This window comes from Myxocyprinus asiaticus, chromosome 27, assembly GCF_019703515.2.
Source record: "Myxocyprinus asiaticus isolate MX2 ecotype Aquarium Trade chromosome 27, UBuf_Myxa_2, whole genome shotgun sequence".
NCBI classification, from domain to species: Eukaryota; Metazoa; Chordata; class Actinopteri; order Cypriniformes; family Catostomidae; genus Myxocyprinus; species Myxocyprinus asiaticus.
In genome coordinates, this window is record NC_059370.1 from 41,430,506 (window position 1) to 41,453,805 (window position 23,300).

Sequence of the window (23,300 nt, forward strand, 5' to 3'; positions counted from 1 at the left end):
ATTAACATCAACAAACATTATTATATTATATAATGCTTAAAAGATTATTCAAACGGCAGCGCTGCCCATCTCCACAAAAAAAAAATTCTCCTCTTTTCTCCCCAATTTGGAATGCCCAATTCCCAATGCGCTCTAAGTCCTCGTGGTGGCGTAGTGACTCGCCTCAATCCGGGTGGCGGAGGACAAATCTCAGTTGCCTCCGCGTCTGAGACCGTCAATCTGTGCATCTTATCACGTGGCTTGTTGAGCGCGTTACTGCGGAGACATAGCACGTGTGGCGGCTGACTCTATTCTTTGCGGCATCCACGCACAACTCTCCGAGAGCGAGAACCACATTATAGCGACCACGAGGAGGTTACCCCATGTGACTCTACCCACCCTAGCAGCCGGGACAATTTGGTTGCTTAGGAAGCCTGACTGGAGTCAATCAGCATGCCCTGGATTCGAACTTGACTCCAGGTGTGGTAGTCGTCGTCTTTACTTGCTGAGCTACCTAGGCCCCCGCCCATCTCCACGATTGAAATCTGATGCTGAAAAGATCCCGGAAGTGCGAATGCTTGCGGTGTGACGTCAGAGTAATTTCATCAGTTGGATATAACTTTATGCAGATAAAGTTAGTATGCGATTTTATAATATATTTTTCGTAGCCCATTATAATGGGAAAGATTTAGTTTTGCTGCATCGCAAAGCTCCGCTTGTGTCCAGTGTAGACATGATGTAATTAAAGGTTATTATGGTTGCCAAGCAACACCACAACTATCGTAATATAGAACTGATGTGTGGTCACAGGTGTGCATTTATTGTCTATTACTATTTTGAATCTTGTTTGCAGCTGTTTTTATTTTGTTGACAGACTTGACCCTTAATTTTTTAAGAATAATCTTACCTTCTGGTTTGAGTCGATCATGTTCCACACACAAAAGAAAATAAATTAGAATATGTATTTTTCATTTATGAAGTATTTAACCCTTGTGTGACCATCGGGACGTTTTTGTCTTTTTCATTTTTGTTTTTTCCCCCAATCATTTTGGCTGTGTTAATGCCAACGGCATAAATTTTGCCAAAGGTGTGTATTTTGGGGGGAATTTTGATATTTCAACCTCATATCAAAATTAAAAATTACACTTTCTAATATTTTCCACCAGATGGCGCCATTTTTCTCATGTTTAGCCTATGGAGCAAATACATGCTTTTTTCATATTTTCTGTTTGCTGTATTATAGAGCACTGCAGGCCAGTTGAATAAATGATGCAGCTAAAATTGTGTGGGTGTGTTGGTATGGATGTCAGAGTGTGTTTTGTATGTGTAATGAGAAATTTGTGTGTGTGTGTGTAAAAAAACCAAACTGGCATTTAAAGGGTTAAAATCCTGAAAATGAATGAATATTTAGTAGTTATGATCAGGACTGATGTTGGTTAAAATTAACTCATTGAAAGTGGAAAATAATATTAATATATAATATTGTTATGTCAGTTTTTGATGAGGACATTTTTGTCCTCTAAGGACCTTTTGAGTAATTTTTTTATTTTTAATTGACGCACAAGGGTTAATTAACTGGATTATCAAAAATATGCATTACTGCATGGTTACATAATATTTTGGGGTTGCATTACCTGCAAAAATGGTGTTAACATTTACTGTGACATACAATTTCTCATATCTCTGCCTCTGTGATGCTTCCAGTGTTTGTCATTGACATTTGTTACTATTTTACTGCATACTAACAGGGATACTTCGATGAGGACAGTATGGAGGAGTTCATTGCCTCAGAAACGGAGGAGTCTTCTATGAGTTTGACCTCTGAAGATGAGAAGCCCAAAAGGTGATGAATCTCTTGCTCTCATTGGCTCTAGAATTGGCCCGTTTTCCACCTCTTGCCTGTTCTAAATCCCTAAACACACACAGGAAGAAGAAACGAGGCAAAGGAAAAAAGCAGAATTCAGACAAGTCTGACAGTGATGACCTGGAGGTGATCAAAGAGTGGAACACCAGCTCTCGAGGAGGAAATCCTGAGGGGAGGAACCGAGCAGAACCTGTGGAGGATGGTATGGCTCAGCTTACTGACAAAATGATCTCCTTAGATATTACCCTATGCAATTATTATAGGACTTGTTTTGAACATAAAGATGATGTCATTAGGACAGTGCTGCATCAGTTATGGATTGTGATTGTGATTTTGTTTTTCCTCACGGTATTCCATTGCTACTCCCCCACAAATTTAAATGAAAAAAAGCTTAATCTCTAAAAGCACCATTTCTCAGTGCGGTTAGAGCTGGTTTTTTGAAGTGCCATACTGGACAGAAGTAAACTTGAATGCCGTTCTTTTACTGGTGTGCTATATATGCATTTATAGACCGTATGTATGTAGTGATTTGTTTCTATACGTGTGATTGTGTTTTCCTCAGTTCGGCCCACATCAAGCTCGGGTCCTGGCAGCCCGCCACCAGACTGGTATAAAGAGTTTGTGACTGAGGCTGATTCTGAGGTTCTGGAGCATTCTGCAAAAATTTTGCTTCTGTTTGAGGTCCTCCGCATGGCTGAGGCCGTGGAAGAAAAAGTGTGAGTTCAGCTTTACTTCATTGTAGCAACAGTTGGGAAGTTGGTGCATAACGTGTCCAAAACCCTTTTTATTAATATTTTAGGTCAAAAATTATATGAATGTTTTTTTTTTTTGGGGGGATTTTTCCCCTTTTTCTGCCCAATTCCCAATGCGCTCTAAGTCCTGGTGGTCGCATAGTGATTTGCCTCAATCCAGGTGGCGGAGGCCTCCGCGTCTGAGACAGTCAATCCGCGCATCTTATCATGTGGCTTGTTGAGCGCGTTGCCACGGAGACATAGCGCGTGTGGAGGCTTCACGCCATCCGCGCTCAAGTCACCATGCGCCCCACCGAGAACAAACCACATTATAGCGACCACGAGGAGGTTACCCCATGTGACTCTACCCTCCCTAGCAACCGGGCCAATTTGGTTGCTTAGGAGACCTGGCTGGAGTCACTCAGCACGCCCTGGGATTCGAACTAGCGAACTAGCGAACACCAGGGGTGGCAGCCAGCGTATTTTACCACTGAGCTACCCAGGCCCCCTAAAATTATATGAATGTTTAAAGGAAAAGCGTGTCTGGAGTCCCAGCATATATGTTAAGTCCTTACCCAGTTTTTGTCACCATTTTTCCTTAACTAGTTCATATTAAATGGTCCTGTGGTGTGACAAATCAACTTTTAAAGGAACTAGTATTCCATGTAATCGCTAAACTAATATTACGTCATAAAAGCTGTATGTGTAATAATAATAATGCTGTTTAAATGCTGTTTGCAAAATGCTGTTTTAAATAGTTCTGGATAGAGTATACCATGTCACTCTTCTTTTTTAAAAGTATTTCATGTCTACTACACGTCTCTCATTGACGCCATGTTTAGACAAGTCATTTTTATTTGTGTAGTGCTTTTCACAACACATTTTTTCAAAGCAGCTTTACAGAAAATCATGCATTAACAAAAAATGAAACTAATATCTTTAAAGTCTTAGAGTGAGCATTGTTTAGTTTGATTAAATATGGTTGTAAAGTGTATAAAAATAAAAAAATAAAAAAATGTTATTTTGAACCCCAGTGAGCAAGCCACTGGTGACTGTGGCAAGGAACACAAAACTCCATAAGATGTTGGTTAATGGAGAAAAATAACTTTGGAAGAAACCAGGCTCACTGTGGGGGCCAGTTCCCCTCTGACTAACATCATGAATATAATGCCAGTATTTCTTATTTATGTGTAGAGCAAGTTATGGTCTAAAATGAGTAAACTAAGTAAGTGTTAAGGGCCAGTGTTTATACAAATATTTTTTATGAACTGTAAGATTAATGACTAATGTCTTTGACGTTCATCCAGGATTAACTGCAGAAGTTCACGTTGATCCATTGTCCTTTGTTAGTTGGCTGATGAAGGCTTTTGTTGGCAATTAAATGATAGTCTGTGTATTCCATTTTAAGATTGTAGTCCATCATTAGACCAAGGTGATGCAGGCAGAGATCAATGAGGTGCATCACAGTTCAACCGGCAGGTCGTTTAGGTCTATCTTAAGGCCAGTGTTCAGACAGTGGCATATGAAGTATCCGATGTCTTACAGTTGGAGTTGGCATCAGTTCATCCTAATCAGTCCATCGTAAAAGACCAAAGTGATGTCTGACTGGCAAAGGCTGCATTTAGTCGTCATCACAACGGAGCTGGATCTGGCCGGCACTGGTAACCTCGGGATATGAATCGTGAGGTTGAGACAGGGAAACAAATCAAATAATATTAGCGTAGATGCCATTACATTTTTTGCAGAGTTATAGATCATGATAAATATTTTTGATTCGTGAAGCTAAATTCGTTGTCATTCATGTCTTCTAGTCATACTGTATATGTGATGGATCATGTGATTTGTATGTTCAGGTTGGTGTTCAGTCAGTCTCTCATTTCTCTGGACCTCATTGAGGATTTTCTGGAGTTGGCAGGCCGCGCCAAAGAGGAAGGGAAACCTTCGCCATACAAAGGTTAGCCAGTGAGGCATGCTGGTATTCAGTTAATTATTGCAGTTTTAGGAATGTTTTGCCTTAACCTGGATCACCCTGCAAAACTCTTGCTGCTTTATAAACTCTTGTTTCCTATATGAAATTGGCTTTTAGCCCTTGCATGTGATTTGAATTTGATAGAAAATTAGCCACAGATTCAAGTCTACAGGGTTTTTATACTCCGTATATTCTCTTGTTAATGGTCTTTTTGCCTTGTCTCAAAGTCAACATGAAATCAAAAATAACCCTGTTTACTTCATAATATACATTCCTCGTCTAATTGTTGGTGATTCATCAGTGCATGTTATTCCAAAAATTAGTTGTCTTTGTAATCTTTTATCGAAACGTACAGTAATAGCTTGCTCCGCCCCTGAAAAGATTAGTTTTTGGTTAATGTCACCCAGGCCGCACTGGTGGAGAAATAGCTATTTAGACATTGTTGTAGCCTGATGTTGTAGCTAATACATAAATCTTGCCTTTATTTAACACAGTGCTTTAACGTCAGTTCATGTTTAACAGGTTATGCCAATAATAGCAAATAGCAGATTTAAAAATATACGAGATGTGTCAAGATGGTCTCGATGTGCGTAAAGACTGAGTTCACTGACGTTTAAATGTACATTTTTGAGTCAACTAGTCTAAAAAAGTAAGAAACCCCTCAGAAAACAGTCAGAAAACATTGTGTGTTTATGCGACCCATTTAAAATACTTAATCTATTCCAACAGCCAGATCCGACGCTAAATTCCGCTGAAAATGGACATTTATCTGCGACTTGCATGCCTTGCATTATGATCATTGTACATTTAAATATAGAACATGACACGCATTCACTGAATCAACGTTAGCCAATATAGGCATATTTATTGAAAACAATTGAATGAATAGTGCAGGACCAATAAGAGCAAATGTAAATGTTTGAAAATACTGAATAGTTTAATGGGGAAAAACATTGGCTGACTAGTAATTCCAGAGTCAACTAGCAGCATCAGTACTGTTTAGTCGACAAGTTTTGCACATTCCTACTCATGAGTGAACTTTACCTTCATCCTCCATGTCCTGTTTTAAATGCCTCCTCAAAAGTGGGTGTCGGTGGTGGTTCAGGAGGAGAGTAGATCTCCACAATTCACTGCAATCTCACATTCAGGACTGGCTCTATTCTGGTATGGAATGTTGTATAAAATATTCCTAATGGAACAAAACAAGTCCCCCTCTAATTTTTGTCTAATTGAATATACTGTTTTAAATCACAAATGTGACATATTATGGAAGTAAAATGGGTTGCAAAAGCCATTTCATGTTGACTTTAAAAACAGTCAGCCCAGTATTTTCAAACTCCAGTGACACACGGATGCTCATCTTATATTTGCGCACACAGCTGACACAAATTTGGGTTAAGTGCCTGCAAACACGCGTGTAAACACAAAAAATCTGGATTAAGGTCATGTTCCTAATTAAACCGTAGCAGCTGTTTTTGCTTGCATTTGTAAAATTATTAGACCTTTACTTTTATTCTGCGAAAAAATGTTTGCTTAAGGGTTTCCAATTTGTAATGAAAAGATCACAGAGGAGTAATTGGAAACATACTGAAATGTTAGTTATGAACACAGGTGTGGGAGGTCACAATATTAAAAGCTGAACACAAGTAACCTGTACTCTGCCACCTACCAAGGGTGCATACTTTCCCCTGAGGTCTCTTTAACAATGCAGCTTTCAGAGCTATGATTGCTGTATGCCTGCTATGAGAAATGTTATTTTGATTGGCTGTGCAATTTTTCCCTTGAAGGTGAAGGCAAGTGGTTCCGAAATATTGACTACTACCGTCTGGATGGTTCCACCAATGCCGTGACCAGGAAGAAATGGGCAGAAGAGTTCAATGACACCAGTAATGTTCGGTAAACACAATTTCTCTTGAAGTAGCAAATGGCTGTCAAGTACACTTACCCTGTTTCTTAAATGTAACTTTACAGGACTGCCATAATCAAGGACACTTAACGCTGTAATCTAAAGCTGAGATTGTTTAGTGATTTCAGTATGACTGTGACTAAGATTTCCAAACCTCTAACCAAACGTTTGGCTTTAAACCTTAGAAAACAGTGGAACCATTCTGTTTCTATGAAAGTCAAGCACTTGTTTTCTTAAACTCCACAGGGGTCGATTGTTTCTCATCTCAACCAGAGCTGGTTCTCTTGGGATCAACTTGGTGGCTGCGAACAGGGTCATAATTTTCGATGCCTCGTGGAACCCGTCCTACGACATTCAGAGTATTTTCAGGGTCTATCGCTTTGGTCAAGTGAAGACTGTGTTTGTCTACAGGTTTTTGGCTCAGGTGAGACATTTGGCTCAATTTATGTTAATTTTGATTTTAGACTCCATATAAACCGAAAATGGCTAACATGACTCATCAGGTCTGATCGAAACCCTAATGAGCTGCCTTGCTTTTCTGCTGTCTGCATAGGCGGTTACCAAGGCAACATCCTAACCAAAATGGTACGACTGACTGATTTGAAATTGTCCACTTGAGCATTAACTCCACTAATAGTCATTCACCTATGCCACACAAATAGCTCTTCTTATGTGATTTGCACAAGAGTCTTGACTAACGCTCAGTTGATTCCTATAAAGACTGACGTTATCATGTTGCTAAGCTAACAATGCACAAAAATTAAATGGAACACTCACATATTGGGTAAAATAGTTCATTTTTAACTAGACTATGTTTTAACTATGACTATACGTTTTCTTGAGGTGGATAAAAAAAAATTGCACAAACTACGATGGAAACACATTTACTGAATATATTCTATAGAATTTACAAAGGTACATAGATGCCACTGTGGCTTCAACTTACATTTTCATTTCTATTTTGCGGCAGTTTTCCTAGAAGTGACGGTTTTGTTCTCTTAAACACACGGGATGGAAACGCTGCTTTATTTGCAAATTGCTTTGGAGATATTCCAATTCTTAGCATAAATCAAATTTGCCTAATGTGTAGAACATGTGTTGGCAATGTATCTATGATGCGTGAAAATGATTCCTACATGGACATCTCACGAAGTTTGGAATAGAGTTGTAAGTTGATTTTCAATATATATTTCAACAGGGAACCATGGAGGAGAAGATCTATGACCGACAGGTCACCAAACAGTCGCTGTCTTTCCGAGTCGTAGACCAGCAGCAAATTGAACGTCACTTTACGATGAACGAACTGACAGAGCTCTACACGTTTGAGCCCGACCAGCTAGATGATCCCTCTGAGAAGAAGAGCAAGAGGGCCACTCCCATGCTGCCCAAGGTAAAAACCTTTCTGCTTAGTACTTCAGAGCATCTGTTACTATTTGTTTCCCCTAACAGATAACATCTTTTGGTTGTTTTGTTTCAATTTGCATACGTTGAATGCTCCAGACCTGTGTTCTGGGCACATTACCTTTGAACTTCACAGCGGGTGATAAACGGTGTTATTTACTCATGAGGTTGGCTTCTAAAGCATTTATCGTTCTTTGAGGGGCAAGGGCTGGTTTGAGGAATTGTTTTTGGATCTTGTCTTTAAAAGCTCTGTCCCTTCATCGAGGCAGGTGCGAGGTCACAGGAGAGAGCCCCTGGAGATTTTACAAGATCCCATTGGCCTTCGATTGTGCAGCCAATTCACAACAGCAAGCAGCTGCACTACTACTTTTGTTTACCATTATTTACAGAAGAGCGTTTATATCGCAGAGCTGAAGACGCTGGAGTCTCTAATTGGAAACAAAGGTATCCAGTGCACGTCCACCAAAATGTGTCCAAAAGTACACAGCTGCAGAGCTGATATTTGTCTTGAGTACCACAGAAGGTTTACATTGGGATGGAGAAGCTGCTGTAAGCTGATGTATGAACAGGATGGTCACACCTGTTAGTAAATACAGTTGTCAATTCTAAACACTGACTGTTTGAACATAGCCAAAGTCAGTGTTGTTCTTCAGTTGTTGTTCTGAATGAGTCTTTTAATTGGAGACGGAGCCCAAACTTCGTATGACCACATTTGGCCATATGTGTTCCAGAATGGATCAAGTCAGCTGTTATGGATGGAATCTACTGCCTGTAATTGTCTGAAGATGAGTCAGTCATCCCTCAAAGCCTGTAGTCATATCTCTTTCTTTCTCACTATGCCCTCGCCAAGTTTACGGAACACAGGAAATATTTCTAAACTTGGCAGACTTCTGCCCATCGCTCCCTTTCTTACCTCGTGTAATGTGTCTGCATGTCAATCTCTTGATCTTTTTAACAAGCTGAGAAAATATGACATTGGCTCTTTCAGATTTTTCAGGAGTTATCTTTGGCTTGCTCACAGGGGGCGTTGAGGCATTATTTTCTGTTTAGAGGCTTTAAAATTATATCTTTAATGACAGTTGCTAGACAAAAATGTTTTTTCCACAAAAAGGGAATAAACTGGTGTCTCAATACTTTTTAAATGTATGAATACTTCAGAGAAATAAAGGCACTAAAGGCTAGGGTATATTTTAGTTTTTCTGCATGCTGTCCCGTCTCGCACACTGTTGAGCACTCTAACCTTTCAAAGTATACTCTTTGGAAAGAGGGAAAGAGAGCCCATATGGACGCATTCAATGCAGACGATGTGGATAGTTTGTACTGTGCTGATACACAAGTATATACTTGGGCCTTAATTCTATTCTTTTAGTATTTTTCTTGTATTTTTTATTTTTATTTTCCCCCACCTGTTCCACTTCACTGGTCTTGTCATAATTTTGACAATCATTGTAGAAAAATATATACATTTATATGGAAAACATAAGTTGGTTCCGTACTTGCTAGCTCCTACAGAATAATGCCATACTTTACATTTATGCATTTGCAGACGCTTTTATCCAAAGTGACTTACAGTGCCCTTATTACAGGGACAATCCCCCTGGAGCAACCTGGAGTTAAGTGCCTTGCTCAAGGACACAATGGTGGTGGCTGTGGGGATCGAACCAACAACCTTCTGCTTACCAGTTCAGTGCTTTATTTAGTCCACTACACCACCACCACTCCAGTGGTGGTTTAGGCCAGTGTTTCCCAAACTTTTACAGTGGCGTACCCCTCCGAATATTTAACATCCTTTTGCGTACTTCCTCTAATGCACTTAAACATTCACACAAAGTATTTTGAAAATATGTTTAACACAATTAGCTATGTAAAACAACTCCCTTATGTTATTTTTGTACATGTTTTGTATGTTCTATTTATCATATACATATTGAATAAATGGCTTCCCGATTATTGAGATGGGTGTGCTAGAAATAAATGCTTAACTTCCCCCTCATCGTGTTGCGGGTGCAGGACACAGTACCAGCACTTTATAAGACCTGCCAGTTTGTAAGAATAGCTGCCGATACTGTGTCAGGAATTGCACATCGTTGCAGGTACGACTTCCAGCATTGCGGAGAAGTATCTAAGTTTGAGCTCCTTTGCTGAAAAAAAAAAAATGGAAAAACATTTGAAAAAAGGGCTCTAGGGTGTAAGCAAATGCAAGTGAAAATTGCTGCATGTACATGTGGAAAATTATTTATCCGCACTAGTGCGGGTGACATCTGACACCTGTCATCAAAACTTTTGAACTTATACCATCAGAATCAAAACTCACTGTGCATCTCACCTTACGTGCAAATTACGTTTTAAACTGTGATGAAAAAAAAACTGACAAGTGCAAGGTTTTTTATTTATTTTATTTTATAAGTCATGTAATCGGGGTTTTAAACTGCATTTAGATATATACCAAAATTGTATTTGACAAAAACAGCTTGCATTATGTTTAGTTTGACCTCTTGAGGTGGACGAACATAATTTCTTAAAGGTTAAGCACCTTCTTCCACTGATACTTACTTGAAACGGCATTTCAAGCCCTATTTTGGACTCTTTCCATGGAAAGTGGCTGCTATTGATAAGATTTTTGTTAGTGTATATAAGTAGTATGTATTAGAATTCAAATGAAATCTGGTTGTTAATTTAACAGCTTAAGTTAACATTGCCTTAAAAGCCTCCGGGATATAGGGAATACGATTTTTCCTCCATAATGGTATACTATAAACTTACTCTGATCTAGCGATAGCAAATCTTCCAACCATTAACTCCTTTTCCCTTCTTATTGCTCAGTTACTTTTCCCTAGTCCTTCTGGGAAGTCTCCACCCCCATCTCCGTCTTACTTACACATCCTGCTCTGAACCCGAGTCCTGTAGCTGCTCACCCAAACATGCATGCCCCTCACGAAGGCCATCTGTTCTGCTGATTCACCGCTTTGTCTCTGAAGTTTTCAAAGGAACACCGTAAACATCCCCTGACCTGATGATCAGTCATTATTCCAAACCTGTTTTAGGATGTCCTTGTGCTCTTTAGAGAAACTTAATTGGAGACAAAGGAAGCTAGCGGACTTCCACTCTAATGACAAAGAAGAGTGCCGCGGCCCAGACATGAGAGCCACCCAGCTTGGGGTCTGGCCCTGCCTCGGGCGCTTTGGAGGCCCTCTACAGAGCTGAGACCTAGGGCCAGCTTGACTTGACACGGTCAGATCATTGTGTACACTTCCTGACAGTGGCCCATCGGTGGGAAAGTGTAATTTGCTTTCACTCTGGCTCCCTTGCTGATTGGGTCTCGAGCAAAGGAACAGACTTGAGTTGTGGTAATTAGGTGCAGGAACTGCCCTTAATAAGTCTCCCAGATGTTCTTTAAATGAGTAGTTGCTTTCAACCCTCAGTTTTTAGATATTTGCCCCAACTTGGATGAAACGCCTGAAGGTGTGAACTAGAGTGCATAGTAGACGGTCTCAGCTAACGTACTCTTATGGCTTTCGTAAACGATAAAAAGAATTGAATGATAGCCAGGCTTAATATTAAAGTTGATGTTTAATTTCTTGGATGCTAAAATACTTCCGTCTCCGCTTAAAATTCAAAGACAACTATAAGTAAGCCATCCGTAGGCTGATGCCCAGAAAAGCGTAAAAACGGTAACACTATTATAACATTCTTTTTGAACATTCCAAACAGCCTGACATGGCAACATCGTCCCAATTAATGACATGAGCTTGACCCACTAAATGACAGATGGGGCGAGGGGCATTGTTCAGGAAACGTTTTTGAAGTCATTATTTTTGCGATTGCGTTTGGTGGCACAGAAATTATACACTTCACCTTTCCTGACTTTTGTCTCCGGAATTGCGCTAATTAGAAAATAAAGAGCCTGAAAAGTGGTGTATGTTACTAAGCGGACTGGACCGCGGATTAAAAGCAAATGGGATCAGAATCACCTTAAACTTTGCTTTTGTCATGACAATCGACGCGCATCTTGTTTTCTATCGGCAGTCAGCCTTCGACTTTGGATAAATTGTTTCCCACGACTGTGAATGCATTACGGCTATTGCTGAGTAAAAACATATAGATTTTTTCTAGATTTCTCAATCTTCATTTGAGCAATCCTGATATCGATTTTTAAAATCCTAAGATCCATGTTTTACTTTCGAGTTTGCCATAGTTTTAGTTGTTTTGATTATTATATCTGTGAAATAAATAGCAAATGCACTGCATAGTTTGGGCACTGTTGTTAATTTTAAAATTGTATTGTATGTTTACAAAGCCCTCAATAATCTGGCCCCTCAGTATCTGACCGATTTGCTCCATCCGTATATTCCCTCTAGAACTCTGAGATATTGCGATCTTGGTTTACTCTCTGTGCCTAGATCAAGACTTAAAAAAATTACGCCTTTGTGATCGCCGGTCCAAAACTCTGGAACAGTCTACCTCTCCATATCAGATTAGCCTCTTCTATTTCAGCCTTCAAGTCTCCTCTAAATACATACTTATTCTCTCTAGCCTTCAATACTCCTTGATCATTGTGAACCGTTTTCTTTTATCATAGTAGTTGTTATTTACTTTATCTGTTTTATCTTATTATTTTTCTTTTTGTACAGAACTTTGGTCAACTTTGGTTTTTTTTAAATGTGCTTTATTAATAAATATTGAATTGAATAAATTTTTTTAATTCATATTTTCCTGTAGAATTAACAGTTAGCTGAGAGTGTTTCTTTCATTTGTAAGCAAAATGTATGGTGTAGTTGAAATGTACCCCAATTAATCAGAATTGAATCAAATCAAGAGTAGGGCTGCAGCTAACGATTGTTTTGATAATTGACTAATCTAACGATTATTAGAACGATTATTTGACTATTCGGGTGATAATTGCAATGATTAATCATTAGCTCTAAACCAACTATTCAGCTTGTGCCCCGACTTAAAAGTTTGTATTAAAGGTGCTTACTACCAATAAAGCGGACAAAATCATCATTTAAAAATACCTCAAAATGATATTCACTGAATTCATTCTTAAGTTTAATTCAGTAAAAAAAATTCACTGCAAAAAATCCTATTGTTATCAAGTGTTTTTGTCTTGTTTTCCATTTTAAAATAGTCTAAAAATACATTTACTTGAGAAGCAACATATAAGATATTTAGACTTGCTTTAAGAGACAAATATAAGTGTATTATGTATATAAGTGTATTTTTTCACTTTGTTATACTTCTGCGAGTGCAGTAAAGACCAAATATATCTATTCTCTAAAAGCAAGTCTAAATATCTTAAATGCTGCTTCTCAGGTGAATGCATCTTATTTTAATGGATTTTTAGGTATTTTAAAATATTTTTATTTTTAATATTATATTCAACATTCTCGGATAACAATTTTTTCTTATGCATTATAGCTGCTAAAGTAAATGTACGTTGTTTTAAAGGAGGTTTATATTGGAAAACAAGCCACAATAAAAACTTATTTTGTTGCAGTGTATAATGGGGCGAAGACTACCCTCTCTCACCTTTCTGTTCACTTCAATCCATCTTTAACTCACAAAAAAACAAACTGTCTTAATAAAGCTGCGTATTGCCAATTTTCTTTACAATAATAATGCACAGTGACACATACATTACGATTCAATAAGTTGCGAGCCATCACGTTATAATTTAGCTGCATTAAGCGCGCGCTCGAGGGACGAGCGTCTCTGCGACAGTGTGTGCATCAGCCGGATGCAGTTTCAGTCTCTTCCCCCTTAGATCGGGACACTTAACGCAACTCATTGAAGAGGTGCTAACCACACAGAGAAATGCCATTTTCGGAGTTTGTAGTTATTTACATGACCTGCTTCCGTATTATTTGAACTGTAATAAAGCTATAACGCATTAAATATAACTGCATTAAAGATGTAACGCCGGGGTGTTTCCTTTCAAGACGCTCGACATGCAAGTTTTGCTTCTGCGGAGCGACACCTCCAGCTCCACTTATTCCACAACGAGAGTGCTTCTGAATTTACTTATTTGGGATTTTTGTATAATTCCCTCAAACTTTGCGATGTACATCACCTGAAGCTGTGAAAGTTTCGAGTGCGTCTGGCCTGTGAGCTGTTTTCTTCCTCTCCTGAGTCGCGCACGATCATTAGAGCTTCGTATGATCTCATGTTACGTTAAATGACATCAAATGACCATTCTAATTTTTTTATTGTTGACGTTGTCGATAACGTCGACTAATCTTTTCAGCCCTAATCAAGACCTTGTGAATCTAAACAAATCAGGAAATCTGAAATCTATATCGATACCCAGCCCTAATTATGACATCTCTGTACCTCATTTAAATGGTGAACACACCTTTTCTATGTTGTGTTTGCAGTGCAAAAAACAACTTAAGTTCGACATCAAGGCTCGACAAAAGTTAATGTCAATCCCTGATAGTGAGATTGCCCTGATGGACACCTGAAATCAGGTTCTGTGCCAAACATCAAGAGCATTGCAGATGCAGACTGTTTATATCAGGGCACTGAGGTTGTGTATAATTTGCGTGCAGCTGTAGAGTACGTTTTGCCTGGCTAAGGTTAGGTATTACAAATATCTTAATCCCTCACATTCCTCCAGTCTCTTGCACTGGACTTCTTGGTTTCTAACGTTTGTACACCTGCATGTCAAACCCAGTGTCTTGCTCAATCTGAGACGAGCATTGGGCTCTTCTTTTAAAACTGGTAGATGCGATTTTTATTTTGTTCAGGGATGTGCCGTTTAAGGTCACGGAGGTCAAGTCACTCTTCGTTAAAATGCATTTAGAGAATGTCATGTTGAAACAGGGCATGGTTTCATAAGATAAGGACAACAATTCTGCCCTAGTTTTCCAAAGCACCTGTTTCTTTAGCTCTTGTTCATATCTCACTTCAGCCTGTAATGCTTCCATTTTCCCACTCTTTACACCCTCCCTGCTAAAGAGCGAATGGCAGAGGTTTATAGTTGTGGTAATGAGTGAAATAAAGTGAAGTTTAAGTGAATACGGTGTGCATTTAATATGCGGTGGCATGATCAAACCTTAAGAGGCAGGAAATTGGGCTGAAAGAGCTGTAAATGTGCTTAACATTATTCCGTAGAAAGCCAAATAGCATAGAAAAAACGTGTACCTTTGAACCTAAGTTAGTGAGTTAGTCTGGCACTTGGTCTTTAAATAAATTTGCTTTGTTTGCCATGTCGTAAACATATGTAGTTGAGCAGAGCCCTTAAAGCAGTTTATTTGAATGTTCATTTTTACCAGCAATGTTGTGGGAGTTATTTCGTTCTTTCGGCTTTGTATTTTAGGCATCATAGCTGAGAGAATACTTATTGCTGTCAACTTTTAATTCAGGGCAATTTTAAAAATGTAATGTCAGGCAGAGAGCAATCAATCGTCCAGTAATGGGTTTAGTGCCACTTGGTATAATTACATGAAAAGATCAATTTCACTAAGACTAAAACAATAATTTGTCTTTCAAATTTCATGTTAAAGCTTCAGTTCGACTGAAATCGTCAATCAGATTTTTGCTTGGTCGGACTAACAGACCTAGATAATGTGATTTGTAGCTCTGCTTCGCCCAGCATGAATGAACATTAATTCAACCAAAACTGGCTTTTGTGTAGTGCGCGCAAGCATGCTCTGAAAGACGTAACGTGACTTGTAACCCAGCGTATTTGATCGATCCTTCAAATATTCGATTACGCTTTGTCATATATTTTTTTGGATGCTATATTTCTCTCAAATCAAAAGAGAAATGGATCATATTTAGCATATTGAAAATTAAGGTCATAAAGATTTTTTACATTGTGACATTATTTTCTTGACAATTTAGCACATTTTACCCACCAATTCTTATTACCGGAATGTGGGAAAAAAGGAGATATTATTGTTTAGTATTTATACATCATAGTATGACTCTCTTGGGTACTGCCTTTCATTTTCTCAGATTTTAATAAAACAATCAGTAAAGTTAAATCTCTGGATTTATTGCGGTAAGGAGAATTGGGGATAAAATGTGGGCATAACAATCATAAATATTTTACAATGCAAAAAAATCGTATTAGTTGTAAATCTAGGCTTTTCTTTATGCAAAATATCTCTTTGAGGGAATTTAATATACGATTTTGCTAGTAAGATATTGCCCTTTTGAGATATATTGTATAAACACAAAAAGACATTTGTAGAATAGTCCAACTTTATTTTAAGAAGAGATTTTAGGCAGAATGTTCAGTCTCAGCAACCATTCGCCTTCAGTACATGCACAAAAATGGTGCAATGAAAGTGAACGAGGCTAACATTCTGCCTAAAATCTCCTGATTTCCATGGAAGAAAGTCATATGGGTTTGGAATGGCATGAGGGTGTGTAAATGATTACAGAACTTTAAGTAGTGTAAAGTCAAGTGGAAGAGCTCAGTGGTGAGACACTGGCAGTCAGGTAGACTGTTCCTCACCTGGAGCTGTATTTAGCCCTGCGGCAGTCTGGTTTGGGCACCTCCATGCTTTGATCAAAAGCAAAATGCTCCCTCCCCCCATTTGAGTTCCTGTGGGATCCCCACTCCCCATTTCCTTGAGAAAAGAAAGAAATTTGCAGTCTGCTCATTTCCCCCCCCCCCCCCCTTACAAGAGTCTGCATAACCTGCCCCCCCCCCCCTTACAAGAGTCTGCATAACCTGCCCCCCCCCCAATCCCAGAGGTAAAACGATAGCGTTTCCTAAAGCCGTCATTATCCTTGAGGTTAGCTCACAGTATGACAATGCAGGAGTTCTTGTTACCGTCATTAGTGCCTCTGGTCGAGATGCACATGTAGGGCAGGTTACAGAGACAGACGAGACCACCCGTGGAGCTCCAGCCTGGAGATTAATCAGGAATCCCAGCGTTCCCTGCTCCCCTGGACGGCTGCGCTGTCATTTGACCCAGCGGCTCTGTGACCCAGTTACCTGGCTCAGTGTTAGACTATGTACAGTTAAGCTCGGGCCCGGGTCGCCCCTCTGGTGGTGGCAAGTGTTTGAAATGTGCTTGAGATTCAAACAGCTTCATCATCTAATTGCCTTCACTCAAGAGACACTCGACTCGCACTTCAGTCCCTCCATGTTCTGCACACTTTCATCAAAAAGAGATAATCTTTTCTTGTTAACATTGAGTAAATAAATCACATCTCGGCTCTCTCCTGTAAGTTTTCCATGGAGTCTTCCTGCACGAGACTAGCCATGTTTTAATTTAGCGACCTAAGCCAGAAATTACCTTCATCCATCCAGTCGGGCCTGTCGAGGGGATGGGCCAGGCCTGGGGTGATTGTGCTTTGCTTTCGCCACATGTTTTTATTTTCCAACTATCAAAGCCATTTACTAAAATGTCTTGATGTAGACTGATCTGTAACGGCACTCTACATTACACTCTGCTGTAATGCAGAAAGCATGGTTCTGTTACTGCTACCTATCTAACTGCAGTTATCTTTTTTTCTTAAAATAAATCTTGGTCTGATTATTCACAATTCACTTTTTGGAGGATAATCAAGTTTTGCTCATTTTGTTTCTTATATTCTCATAGGCGATCTTTAAAGGAATGTTCTGGGATCAATACAAGTCATGTTTACAGCAACACACTCAAGGCCAAAGTATACTTTGCCCATATGTCTCACACGCAGTGCGCATGGCGCAAATTTCGTCATCAGCATAGTACGCGCCTGTCCGTGTCTTTACGCTTCATTGACTTATGTGCCTGGAGTTGACTGTGCTAAAAGAGTATTGCAAAGCAGTCGTAGTGTGCATGCGTCAAACGCGTCCATATGGGCGTGCACTCAAAAGAGTGTACTTAGAAAGGCAATGCACTGGACTGTTCTAGATGGAACAGCCCACTGAAAAACATAGTATTCTCTAGCCTAGTGGTTCCCAACCCTGTTCCTGGAGGCCCCCCAGCACTACACATTTTGGTTATCTCCCTAATCAAACACACCTGATTCAACTCATCAGCTCATTAGTGGAGACTCCAAGACCTGAATTGGGTGTGTCAGATAAGGGAGATATACAAAATGTGCAGTGTTGAGGCCCTGCAGGGACAGGGTTGGGAACCACTGCTCTAGCCTTTACAATATAAGTCTATGGGCCATATAAATAGAATATATAAAGGAAAACGTATAACTGCACAACTCCAAATACAAGCTTATGTATGGAGTTGTGCAGTTCTATTTTTACTTCATATGTTTATTCCGTGACTTGCCTCTCAAAATTTAAAGTGTGTGTTTCACACAAGTGTTTCTTCAAAGGAATTGCATTGGGATAAACATTAAAATACACACACAGTATCACAAGTATAGCCACATGACTTAACAGATGTTAAACATGAGGCTAGTATGGTAGAATCGCTTACTAACCTTGTCTGTGCAAAGTTATATCCGGTCTTTTGACTCCTGTCATGACCATGCAATGCTGATAAACTTGGTGACTTTCACATGATCCATCCAAGGTCACGAGAAAGGGTCAGAGAAAACAGAGAAAAACCAGCCCACAGGAATTACGTTGTTAATGCATAACTAGAAGTTCATGCGCCAAAAGTAGTCCCAGTTATAAAGGTACAATTTAGACAACTTTACATCTCAGATTATTATTATTATTATTTTTTTTTTTAAATAAATAACACATTATAATCACTTAAAATACAAGCTTTACATTTCTGCTTTTAAACCGTACATTTAAAAACATACCCCATAGACTAACGTTGTAAGTGCATTGCTGTAAGCGTTATTATTTTCGTTTGTTTTTACAAACTGAGGGACAAGTCAAAAATAATTGTGGAAATTGATAGCAAATGATTAACGCTGTCGAAACACTTTTTTTTTTAACCTGGAAAATTCCTTTAATTTTTAAACATGAGGGTTTTCTTTTCGAATTTTGTGACGTTTGATTCATTTTGTTTGTAGCAGCGCCGTTGTTGTCGCTGCTTATTCGTATGGTGATGTAACCATCACTCGTCTGTCGTCAGGTTTCAGCAGTACGCTGGAGATGTTTCCAGATCTGGAGGACCTTTTTAATGTAAAGCGCAGGCGAGACAAAGAAAAGCAAACATTTGCTGTACAGAGTAATTTAAACCATGTTTGTACGAGGTCTGGATGTGAATTGTGCTCTGCTCAGGTATTGTTTTCAATAACAGTGTTGTCATGGAGACCAGCATTGCATGAAAGCCTCTGAAGTTATTTTAAATATGTCCCCCTGTGAACGCACACTTTGAGGCTGTTCCATTTTTTTGTGTTTTGGCTCAAACTAGCTCATTTGCTATGTGTCATGTATGATCATGTGCATTTGTGTGTGTGTGTGTGTGTGTGTGTGTGTGTTTCTTATTTTTTTAGATCTTATGTTTTAGCAATTTAAATAAATCAGTGCAAGGATGTGGTATGTGTTTCTCTTCCTGTGGCTTGGTAGGCCACGGACAGACTTTTTGTTTTGTTGTTGATGATGTTGAGTTGACCTGTAATTTTGGCTGTTGGCTGTGATCTTTAGGTCACAGATGTGTGGATTGATGTGTGATCGTGCCCTGTATCTCTCTCCTGTCCTAGGATCCTGTCTTGGCCGAATTGCTGCATAGTTTCAAAGATCAGATCGTTGGCTACCACGAGCACGACTCCTTGCTGGACCACAAGGAGGAAGAGGCACTGAGTGAGGAAGATCGCAAAGCGGCCTGGGCTGAATACGAGGCGGAGAAGAAGGTCTGTAGCCACACAAACCCTTTATATATGATGGCAGATATGCATTAGGTTTGGAAAAGTACTTTATATCATATAAAAATAATGGCAGATTTTATTTGTGAACAGACTTGGTAAATTATCTCTCCCTGATATCTGACAATATATATATATATATATATATAAAATCAGTCATTTACTTACTCTCATGCTGTTCCAAACCTGTATTATTTTCTTTCCGTGGTACACAAAAGGAAATATTAGGGAGAAGTCTTAGGGGACAACATGAGGCTAAGTAAATGATGACAACTTTAATTTTGGGGTGGACTGTCCCTAAAATAAATAGAAGTCCTGATGTAGACCTTGGTGTTTCTAAAAACTTTGTTTCCAACTTTACATCCCTAAGGCCTTAGAATGTCTTGCTCAAATCTTGGTAACAAGTCAGGTTTTCAAATCACAGAACTTGTAACATTCCACTTATCAGGTGAAATTATAAAACTGACACACACATGAACACAAGAGAGGTCTTTTAATGAGGCTAAACTACATGCATATGTGCTTACATGAACAAAATTCCACAGAAGCTTCAAAGTATAGCTCCTCGTAAATAATAAAGCTCTGTTTAGAGCTACATAAATCCACTGGAAGCTACCAAGAAGCCTTGTTGCTTGAAATAAGGTGGTAATGGTTCTAGCTAGACCCACTGCAGCATGCCTTGTCTGAAAAATGTAGTACAGTAGATCAAAATCATTCCCTTACATAAATCTACACGCAGTGTTGTGGTCCAAATGATGGCTCTCTATACTCTTTCACAGTCCTGGAACCTTTTGAAGTACTAAAACAATCTGAGTCTTTGTCTTCAGATTATAGACTCTTCAATCTCAATAGTGCAGGTCAGCAGCTCATAAATAGAGCTTATTGGGACAGAAATGCCTAGTTACAGTGTGGGATCCCAGCACTGAAGTTGCGTTATATTCCAAGAGTCTGCTTGCCGTTCAAATTCACTGTTATTAGTTTTTAATCGCGCTTGTCCTGCTCACTCATTCCCCTTATCCTTATTAAACAAGAAGAACACTGATTCCCTGGGAAACTTTGCTGCATTCAACTAAATGTCACTTAATAAATAAGAATTATAGATGTTGTTAATTGATGGTATATGCATCTGTTTAAGCCATCAGTCCATGTTATTTCATCTTCATTATTCAAAAACTGGGTTTAATTGCGGAATTCTTAGTGAAGAGCTACACTACTCATGATCCTGCATAAAAAGATCCACCAATCAGAGAATTGCGGTAAAGCACTCCAAACCTGCTTCCATGATGCACTATGAATGAAGGAATCAAAAAGGTCTCCCTACACTCTTAAACCACTTATATATTTGCATTTATCTGAATATTTTGCAGTTAAATTTAAATAAACTGCTTCTATACAACTTTAAAGGGGCATTCAGTAGTTCTCTAGCTAGCGTTAGCATTGCTCTTCTTCGTGTACTTTTAAGTACAGATATGGCAGTGGTGTTAGACGCTATACTGCCATCTTTCGACGTGGAGTCAGCTTTGGAATATCATTTGCATCTGGAAAATGTCGGAGTTTGAGGTAATTTCTAAAGTTATTTATTACTCCTATAATATAATTGCCTAAAAACAAACTCATATTGTTTTTATGATCAAATTTAGCATGTCCATGAATACCGTATTTGAAGAACTTGTTTTATTTCCAAGGAACCAACGTCATGGTTTACACACAACGAATTACACTAAACGAATGAAGACTTGGATGCCTTACCATTACCGATGCTTACTCTAGTTTTTGCCTTTGTCAGTCTTTCTGTCTTCTTGCTTGAAGCAAGCTGTTTCAGACATTTTTTTCTTTGGCAGTACAGCTACTGGATCTCCCATTGTCTCCGCTGCTAAAGCACGATAAATAAGTATGTTCCATTGTGTTCTGTCACCATGACAAATTCCTTGTGTAAGCATACTTGGCAATGAAGCTCATTGTGACTCTTTTCGCTCTTCGCGCCACTAAACAACAATATTCTAAGCATAACCAAGCGCATCTATCTACTCAGACGGCAGCCAATTAGCGTGAGGATTCTCCTCTTCGACGTTTAGTGAAACACCGCGGGTCATGTGATTTCATCATGGCGAAACACATTGAAGGGTGTGACCCGCACCATGTAGAATAAAACACTTTTTATAGAAAACTATTATGAGTACAGTCTTCATCTCATGTGAGTGTACACCATTCGGATCAAACTTCACAAAAAGACAACTCATTCGTTAATATGTAAAACTTTTTAAATTGGCTCCAAACTACTGAATGCACCTTTAAATCAATAGTTTTATATTTTTCCATCTTTTTTCATTTGAATACGTCATTCGCAACCAAGACACTTGAAAATGGTACACTCTATAGACCTTATTCACGCTAGCGCCATCTTTGATTTTTAATGGGAATGACAACGAGGCTGTGAAGGATAGACTTACAGTTTCTTCAATGGCAATCACATCTGATTTTCAATAACTCATGTTGTCTGGAGTTCTTTGTATATTGAGTGATCTTCGACAGATATTTGATCAATGTTTTGTCCACGGAATGATCCAAAAACACTTTAAACTGCAGCACAGCCCATTGAAGAGACCCTCACAGCCTCGTTGTCATTCCAAAGATGGCACTAGCGTGAATTAAGGTCTATAGAGTGTAACACATTTTCATCCAAGTATTCTGAAGTACTCCGGAATACTTGTAAGTTATCGCAGTGATCAATCTTGAAAACTCCAGTTCCTTGCTGTTTGATAAGCTGCTTGGTCTCAGTTGTTTTACTGAGCATTGAGATGTTTTGAAGCAGATTTTGAACTTTGTTTTTATATAACTCATACCATATTGACACATGCATGTTCTTTCAACTTTGTATTAGTTTTTGGCAAGAAACTTTAAACATTATGCTGAAGTCAAAGTAATTTAATCAGTGAATCACTTGGCAGTAGCTATTATATGCACAAAAAGAATTCACCTGCTTTCGATCATCTCACTACAGTCATTTGTGTATTTTAAGATTTGAAGAGTTTCGTATAATTTGGTTGCTTAAAACCATTAACATTGTCAGACCCATTAAAGTGGATTTTAAGCAGCCACTTTCAGTGATTGGAGAAACCTGTCAGGCTATACTGTTTTTTTTGTGTTTTTTTTAAAACATGACTTAGTTGAAAACACCCACCGAGATGAAATGAGTGTCGGTTTAAATTGTCCTGCGGTCTGCGGCGCAGATGTGATCCACAGCACAATCTCTGCCACGCACCTGCTCGTGCCAGGTCTGAACACCGGACACTCAGCTGTGGAGTGTGTTTACAAGATGCGCGCATCAAGGACCCAATTAGAGGGCAAGAACTGCCTCGGTAGCTCATTTATAAACAAACACAGCCGTCCTGCTGACCTTCAGCAGGAAAACGCTCTGTTTAGAGCCATAAGACAAACACAGCTTGGGCAGGACCCTAACAGAGGTTCACATGGGTGCACATCAGGATTTTTTGGATACGCCAGTGATCTGTTGGCTGGGAATTATTGTTAGCCATAAGTCTTTGCCAGAATGTAGACAAATCATGTCAAAGTTGCAAATCAAGTGGAAAATAAAGTCTGAAAGCAATGCTTTGATTACCCTACTGCAAGTGCAGTGGGAGAGTGACTCATCAGTCAAAGCCAAACTGTGATATAAATAATCTTCTCATTGACCTAATCTCATTAAGTGAAGTTTTTGTGGTTCTG

At 39.1% G+C, this 23,300-nt stretch overlaps 1 protein-coding gene across 4 annotated transcripts in view; it reads left to right on the forward strand.

The window, feature by feature from the left end:
* The window catches only part of LOC127417787 (transcriptional regulator ATRX-like), a 62,769-nt gene that overhangs the window by 35,445 nt on the left and 4,024 nt on the right, over positions 1 to 23,300 (forward strand). For all 4 annotated transcript variants that reach the window (XM_051658011.1, XM_051658015.1, XM_051658014.1 and 1 more), the window contains 8 exons: positions 1,728 to 1,822; positions 1,906 to 2,045; positions 2,406 to 2,559; positions 4,428 to 4,528; positions 6,331 to 6,439; positions 6,696 to 6,873; positions 7,648 to 7,839; positions 19,413 to 19,562. In XM_051658011.1, coding sequence (XP_051513971.1) covers positions 1,728 to 1,822; positions 1,906 to 2,045; positions 2,406 to 2,559; positions 4,428 to 4,528; positions 6,331 to 6,439; positions 6,696 to 6,873; positions 7,648 to 7,839; positions 19,413 to 19,562 — 1,119 coding nt within the window. The remainder of the gene's footprint in view (positions 1 to 1,727; positions 1,823 to 1,905; positions 2,046 to 2,405; positions 2,560 to 4,427; positions 4,529 to 6,330; positions 6,440 to 6,695; positions 6,874 to 7,647; positions 7,840 to 19,412; positions 19,563 to 23,300) is intronic.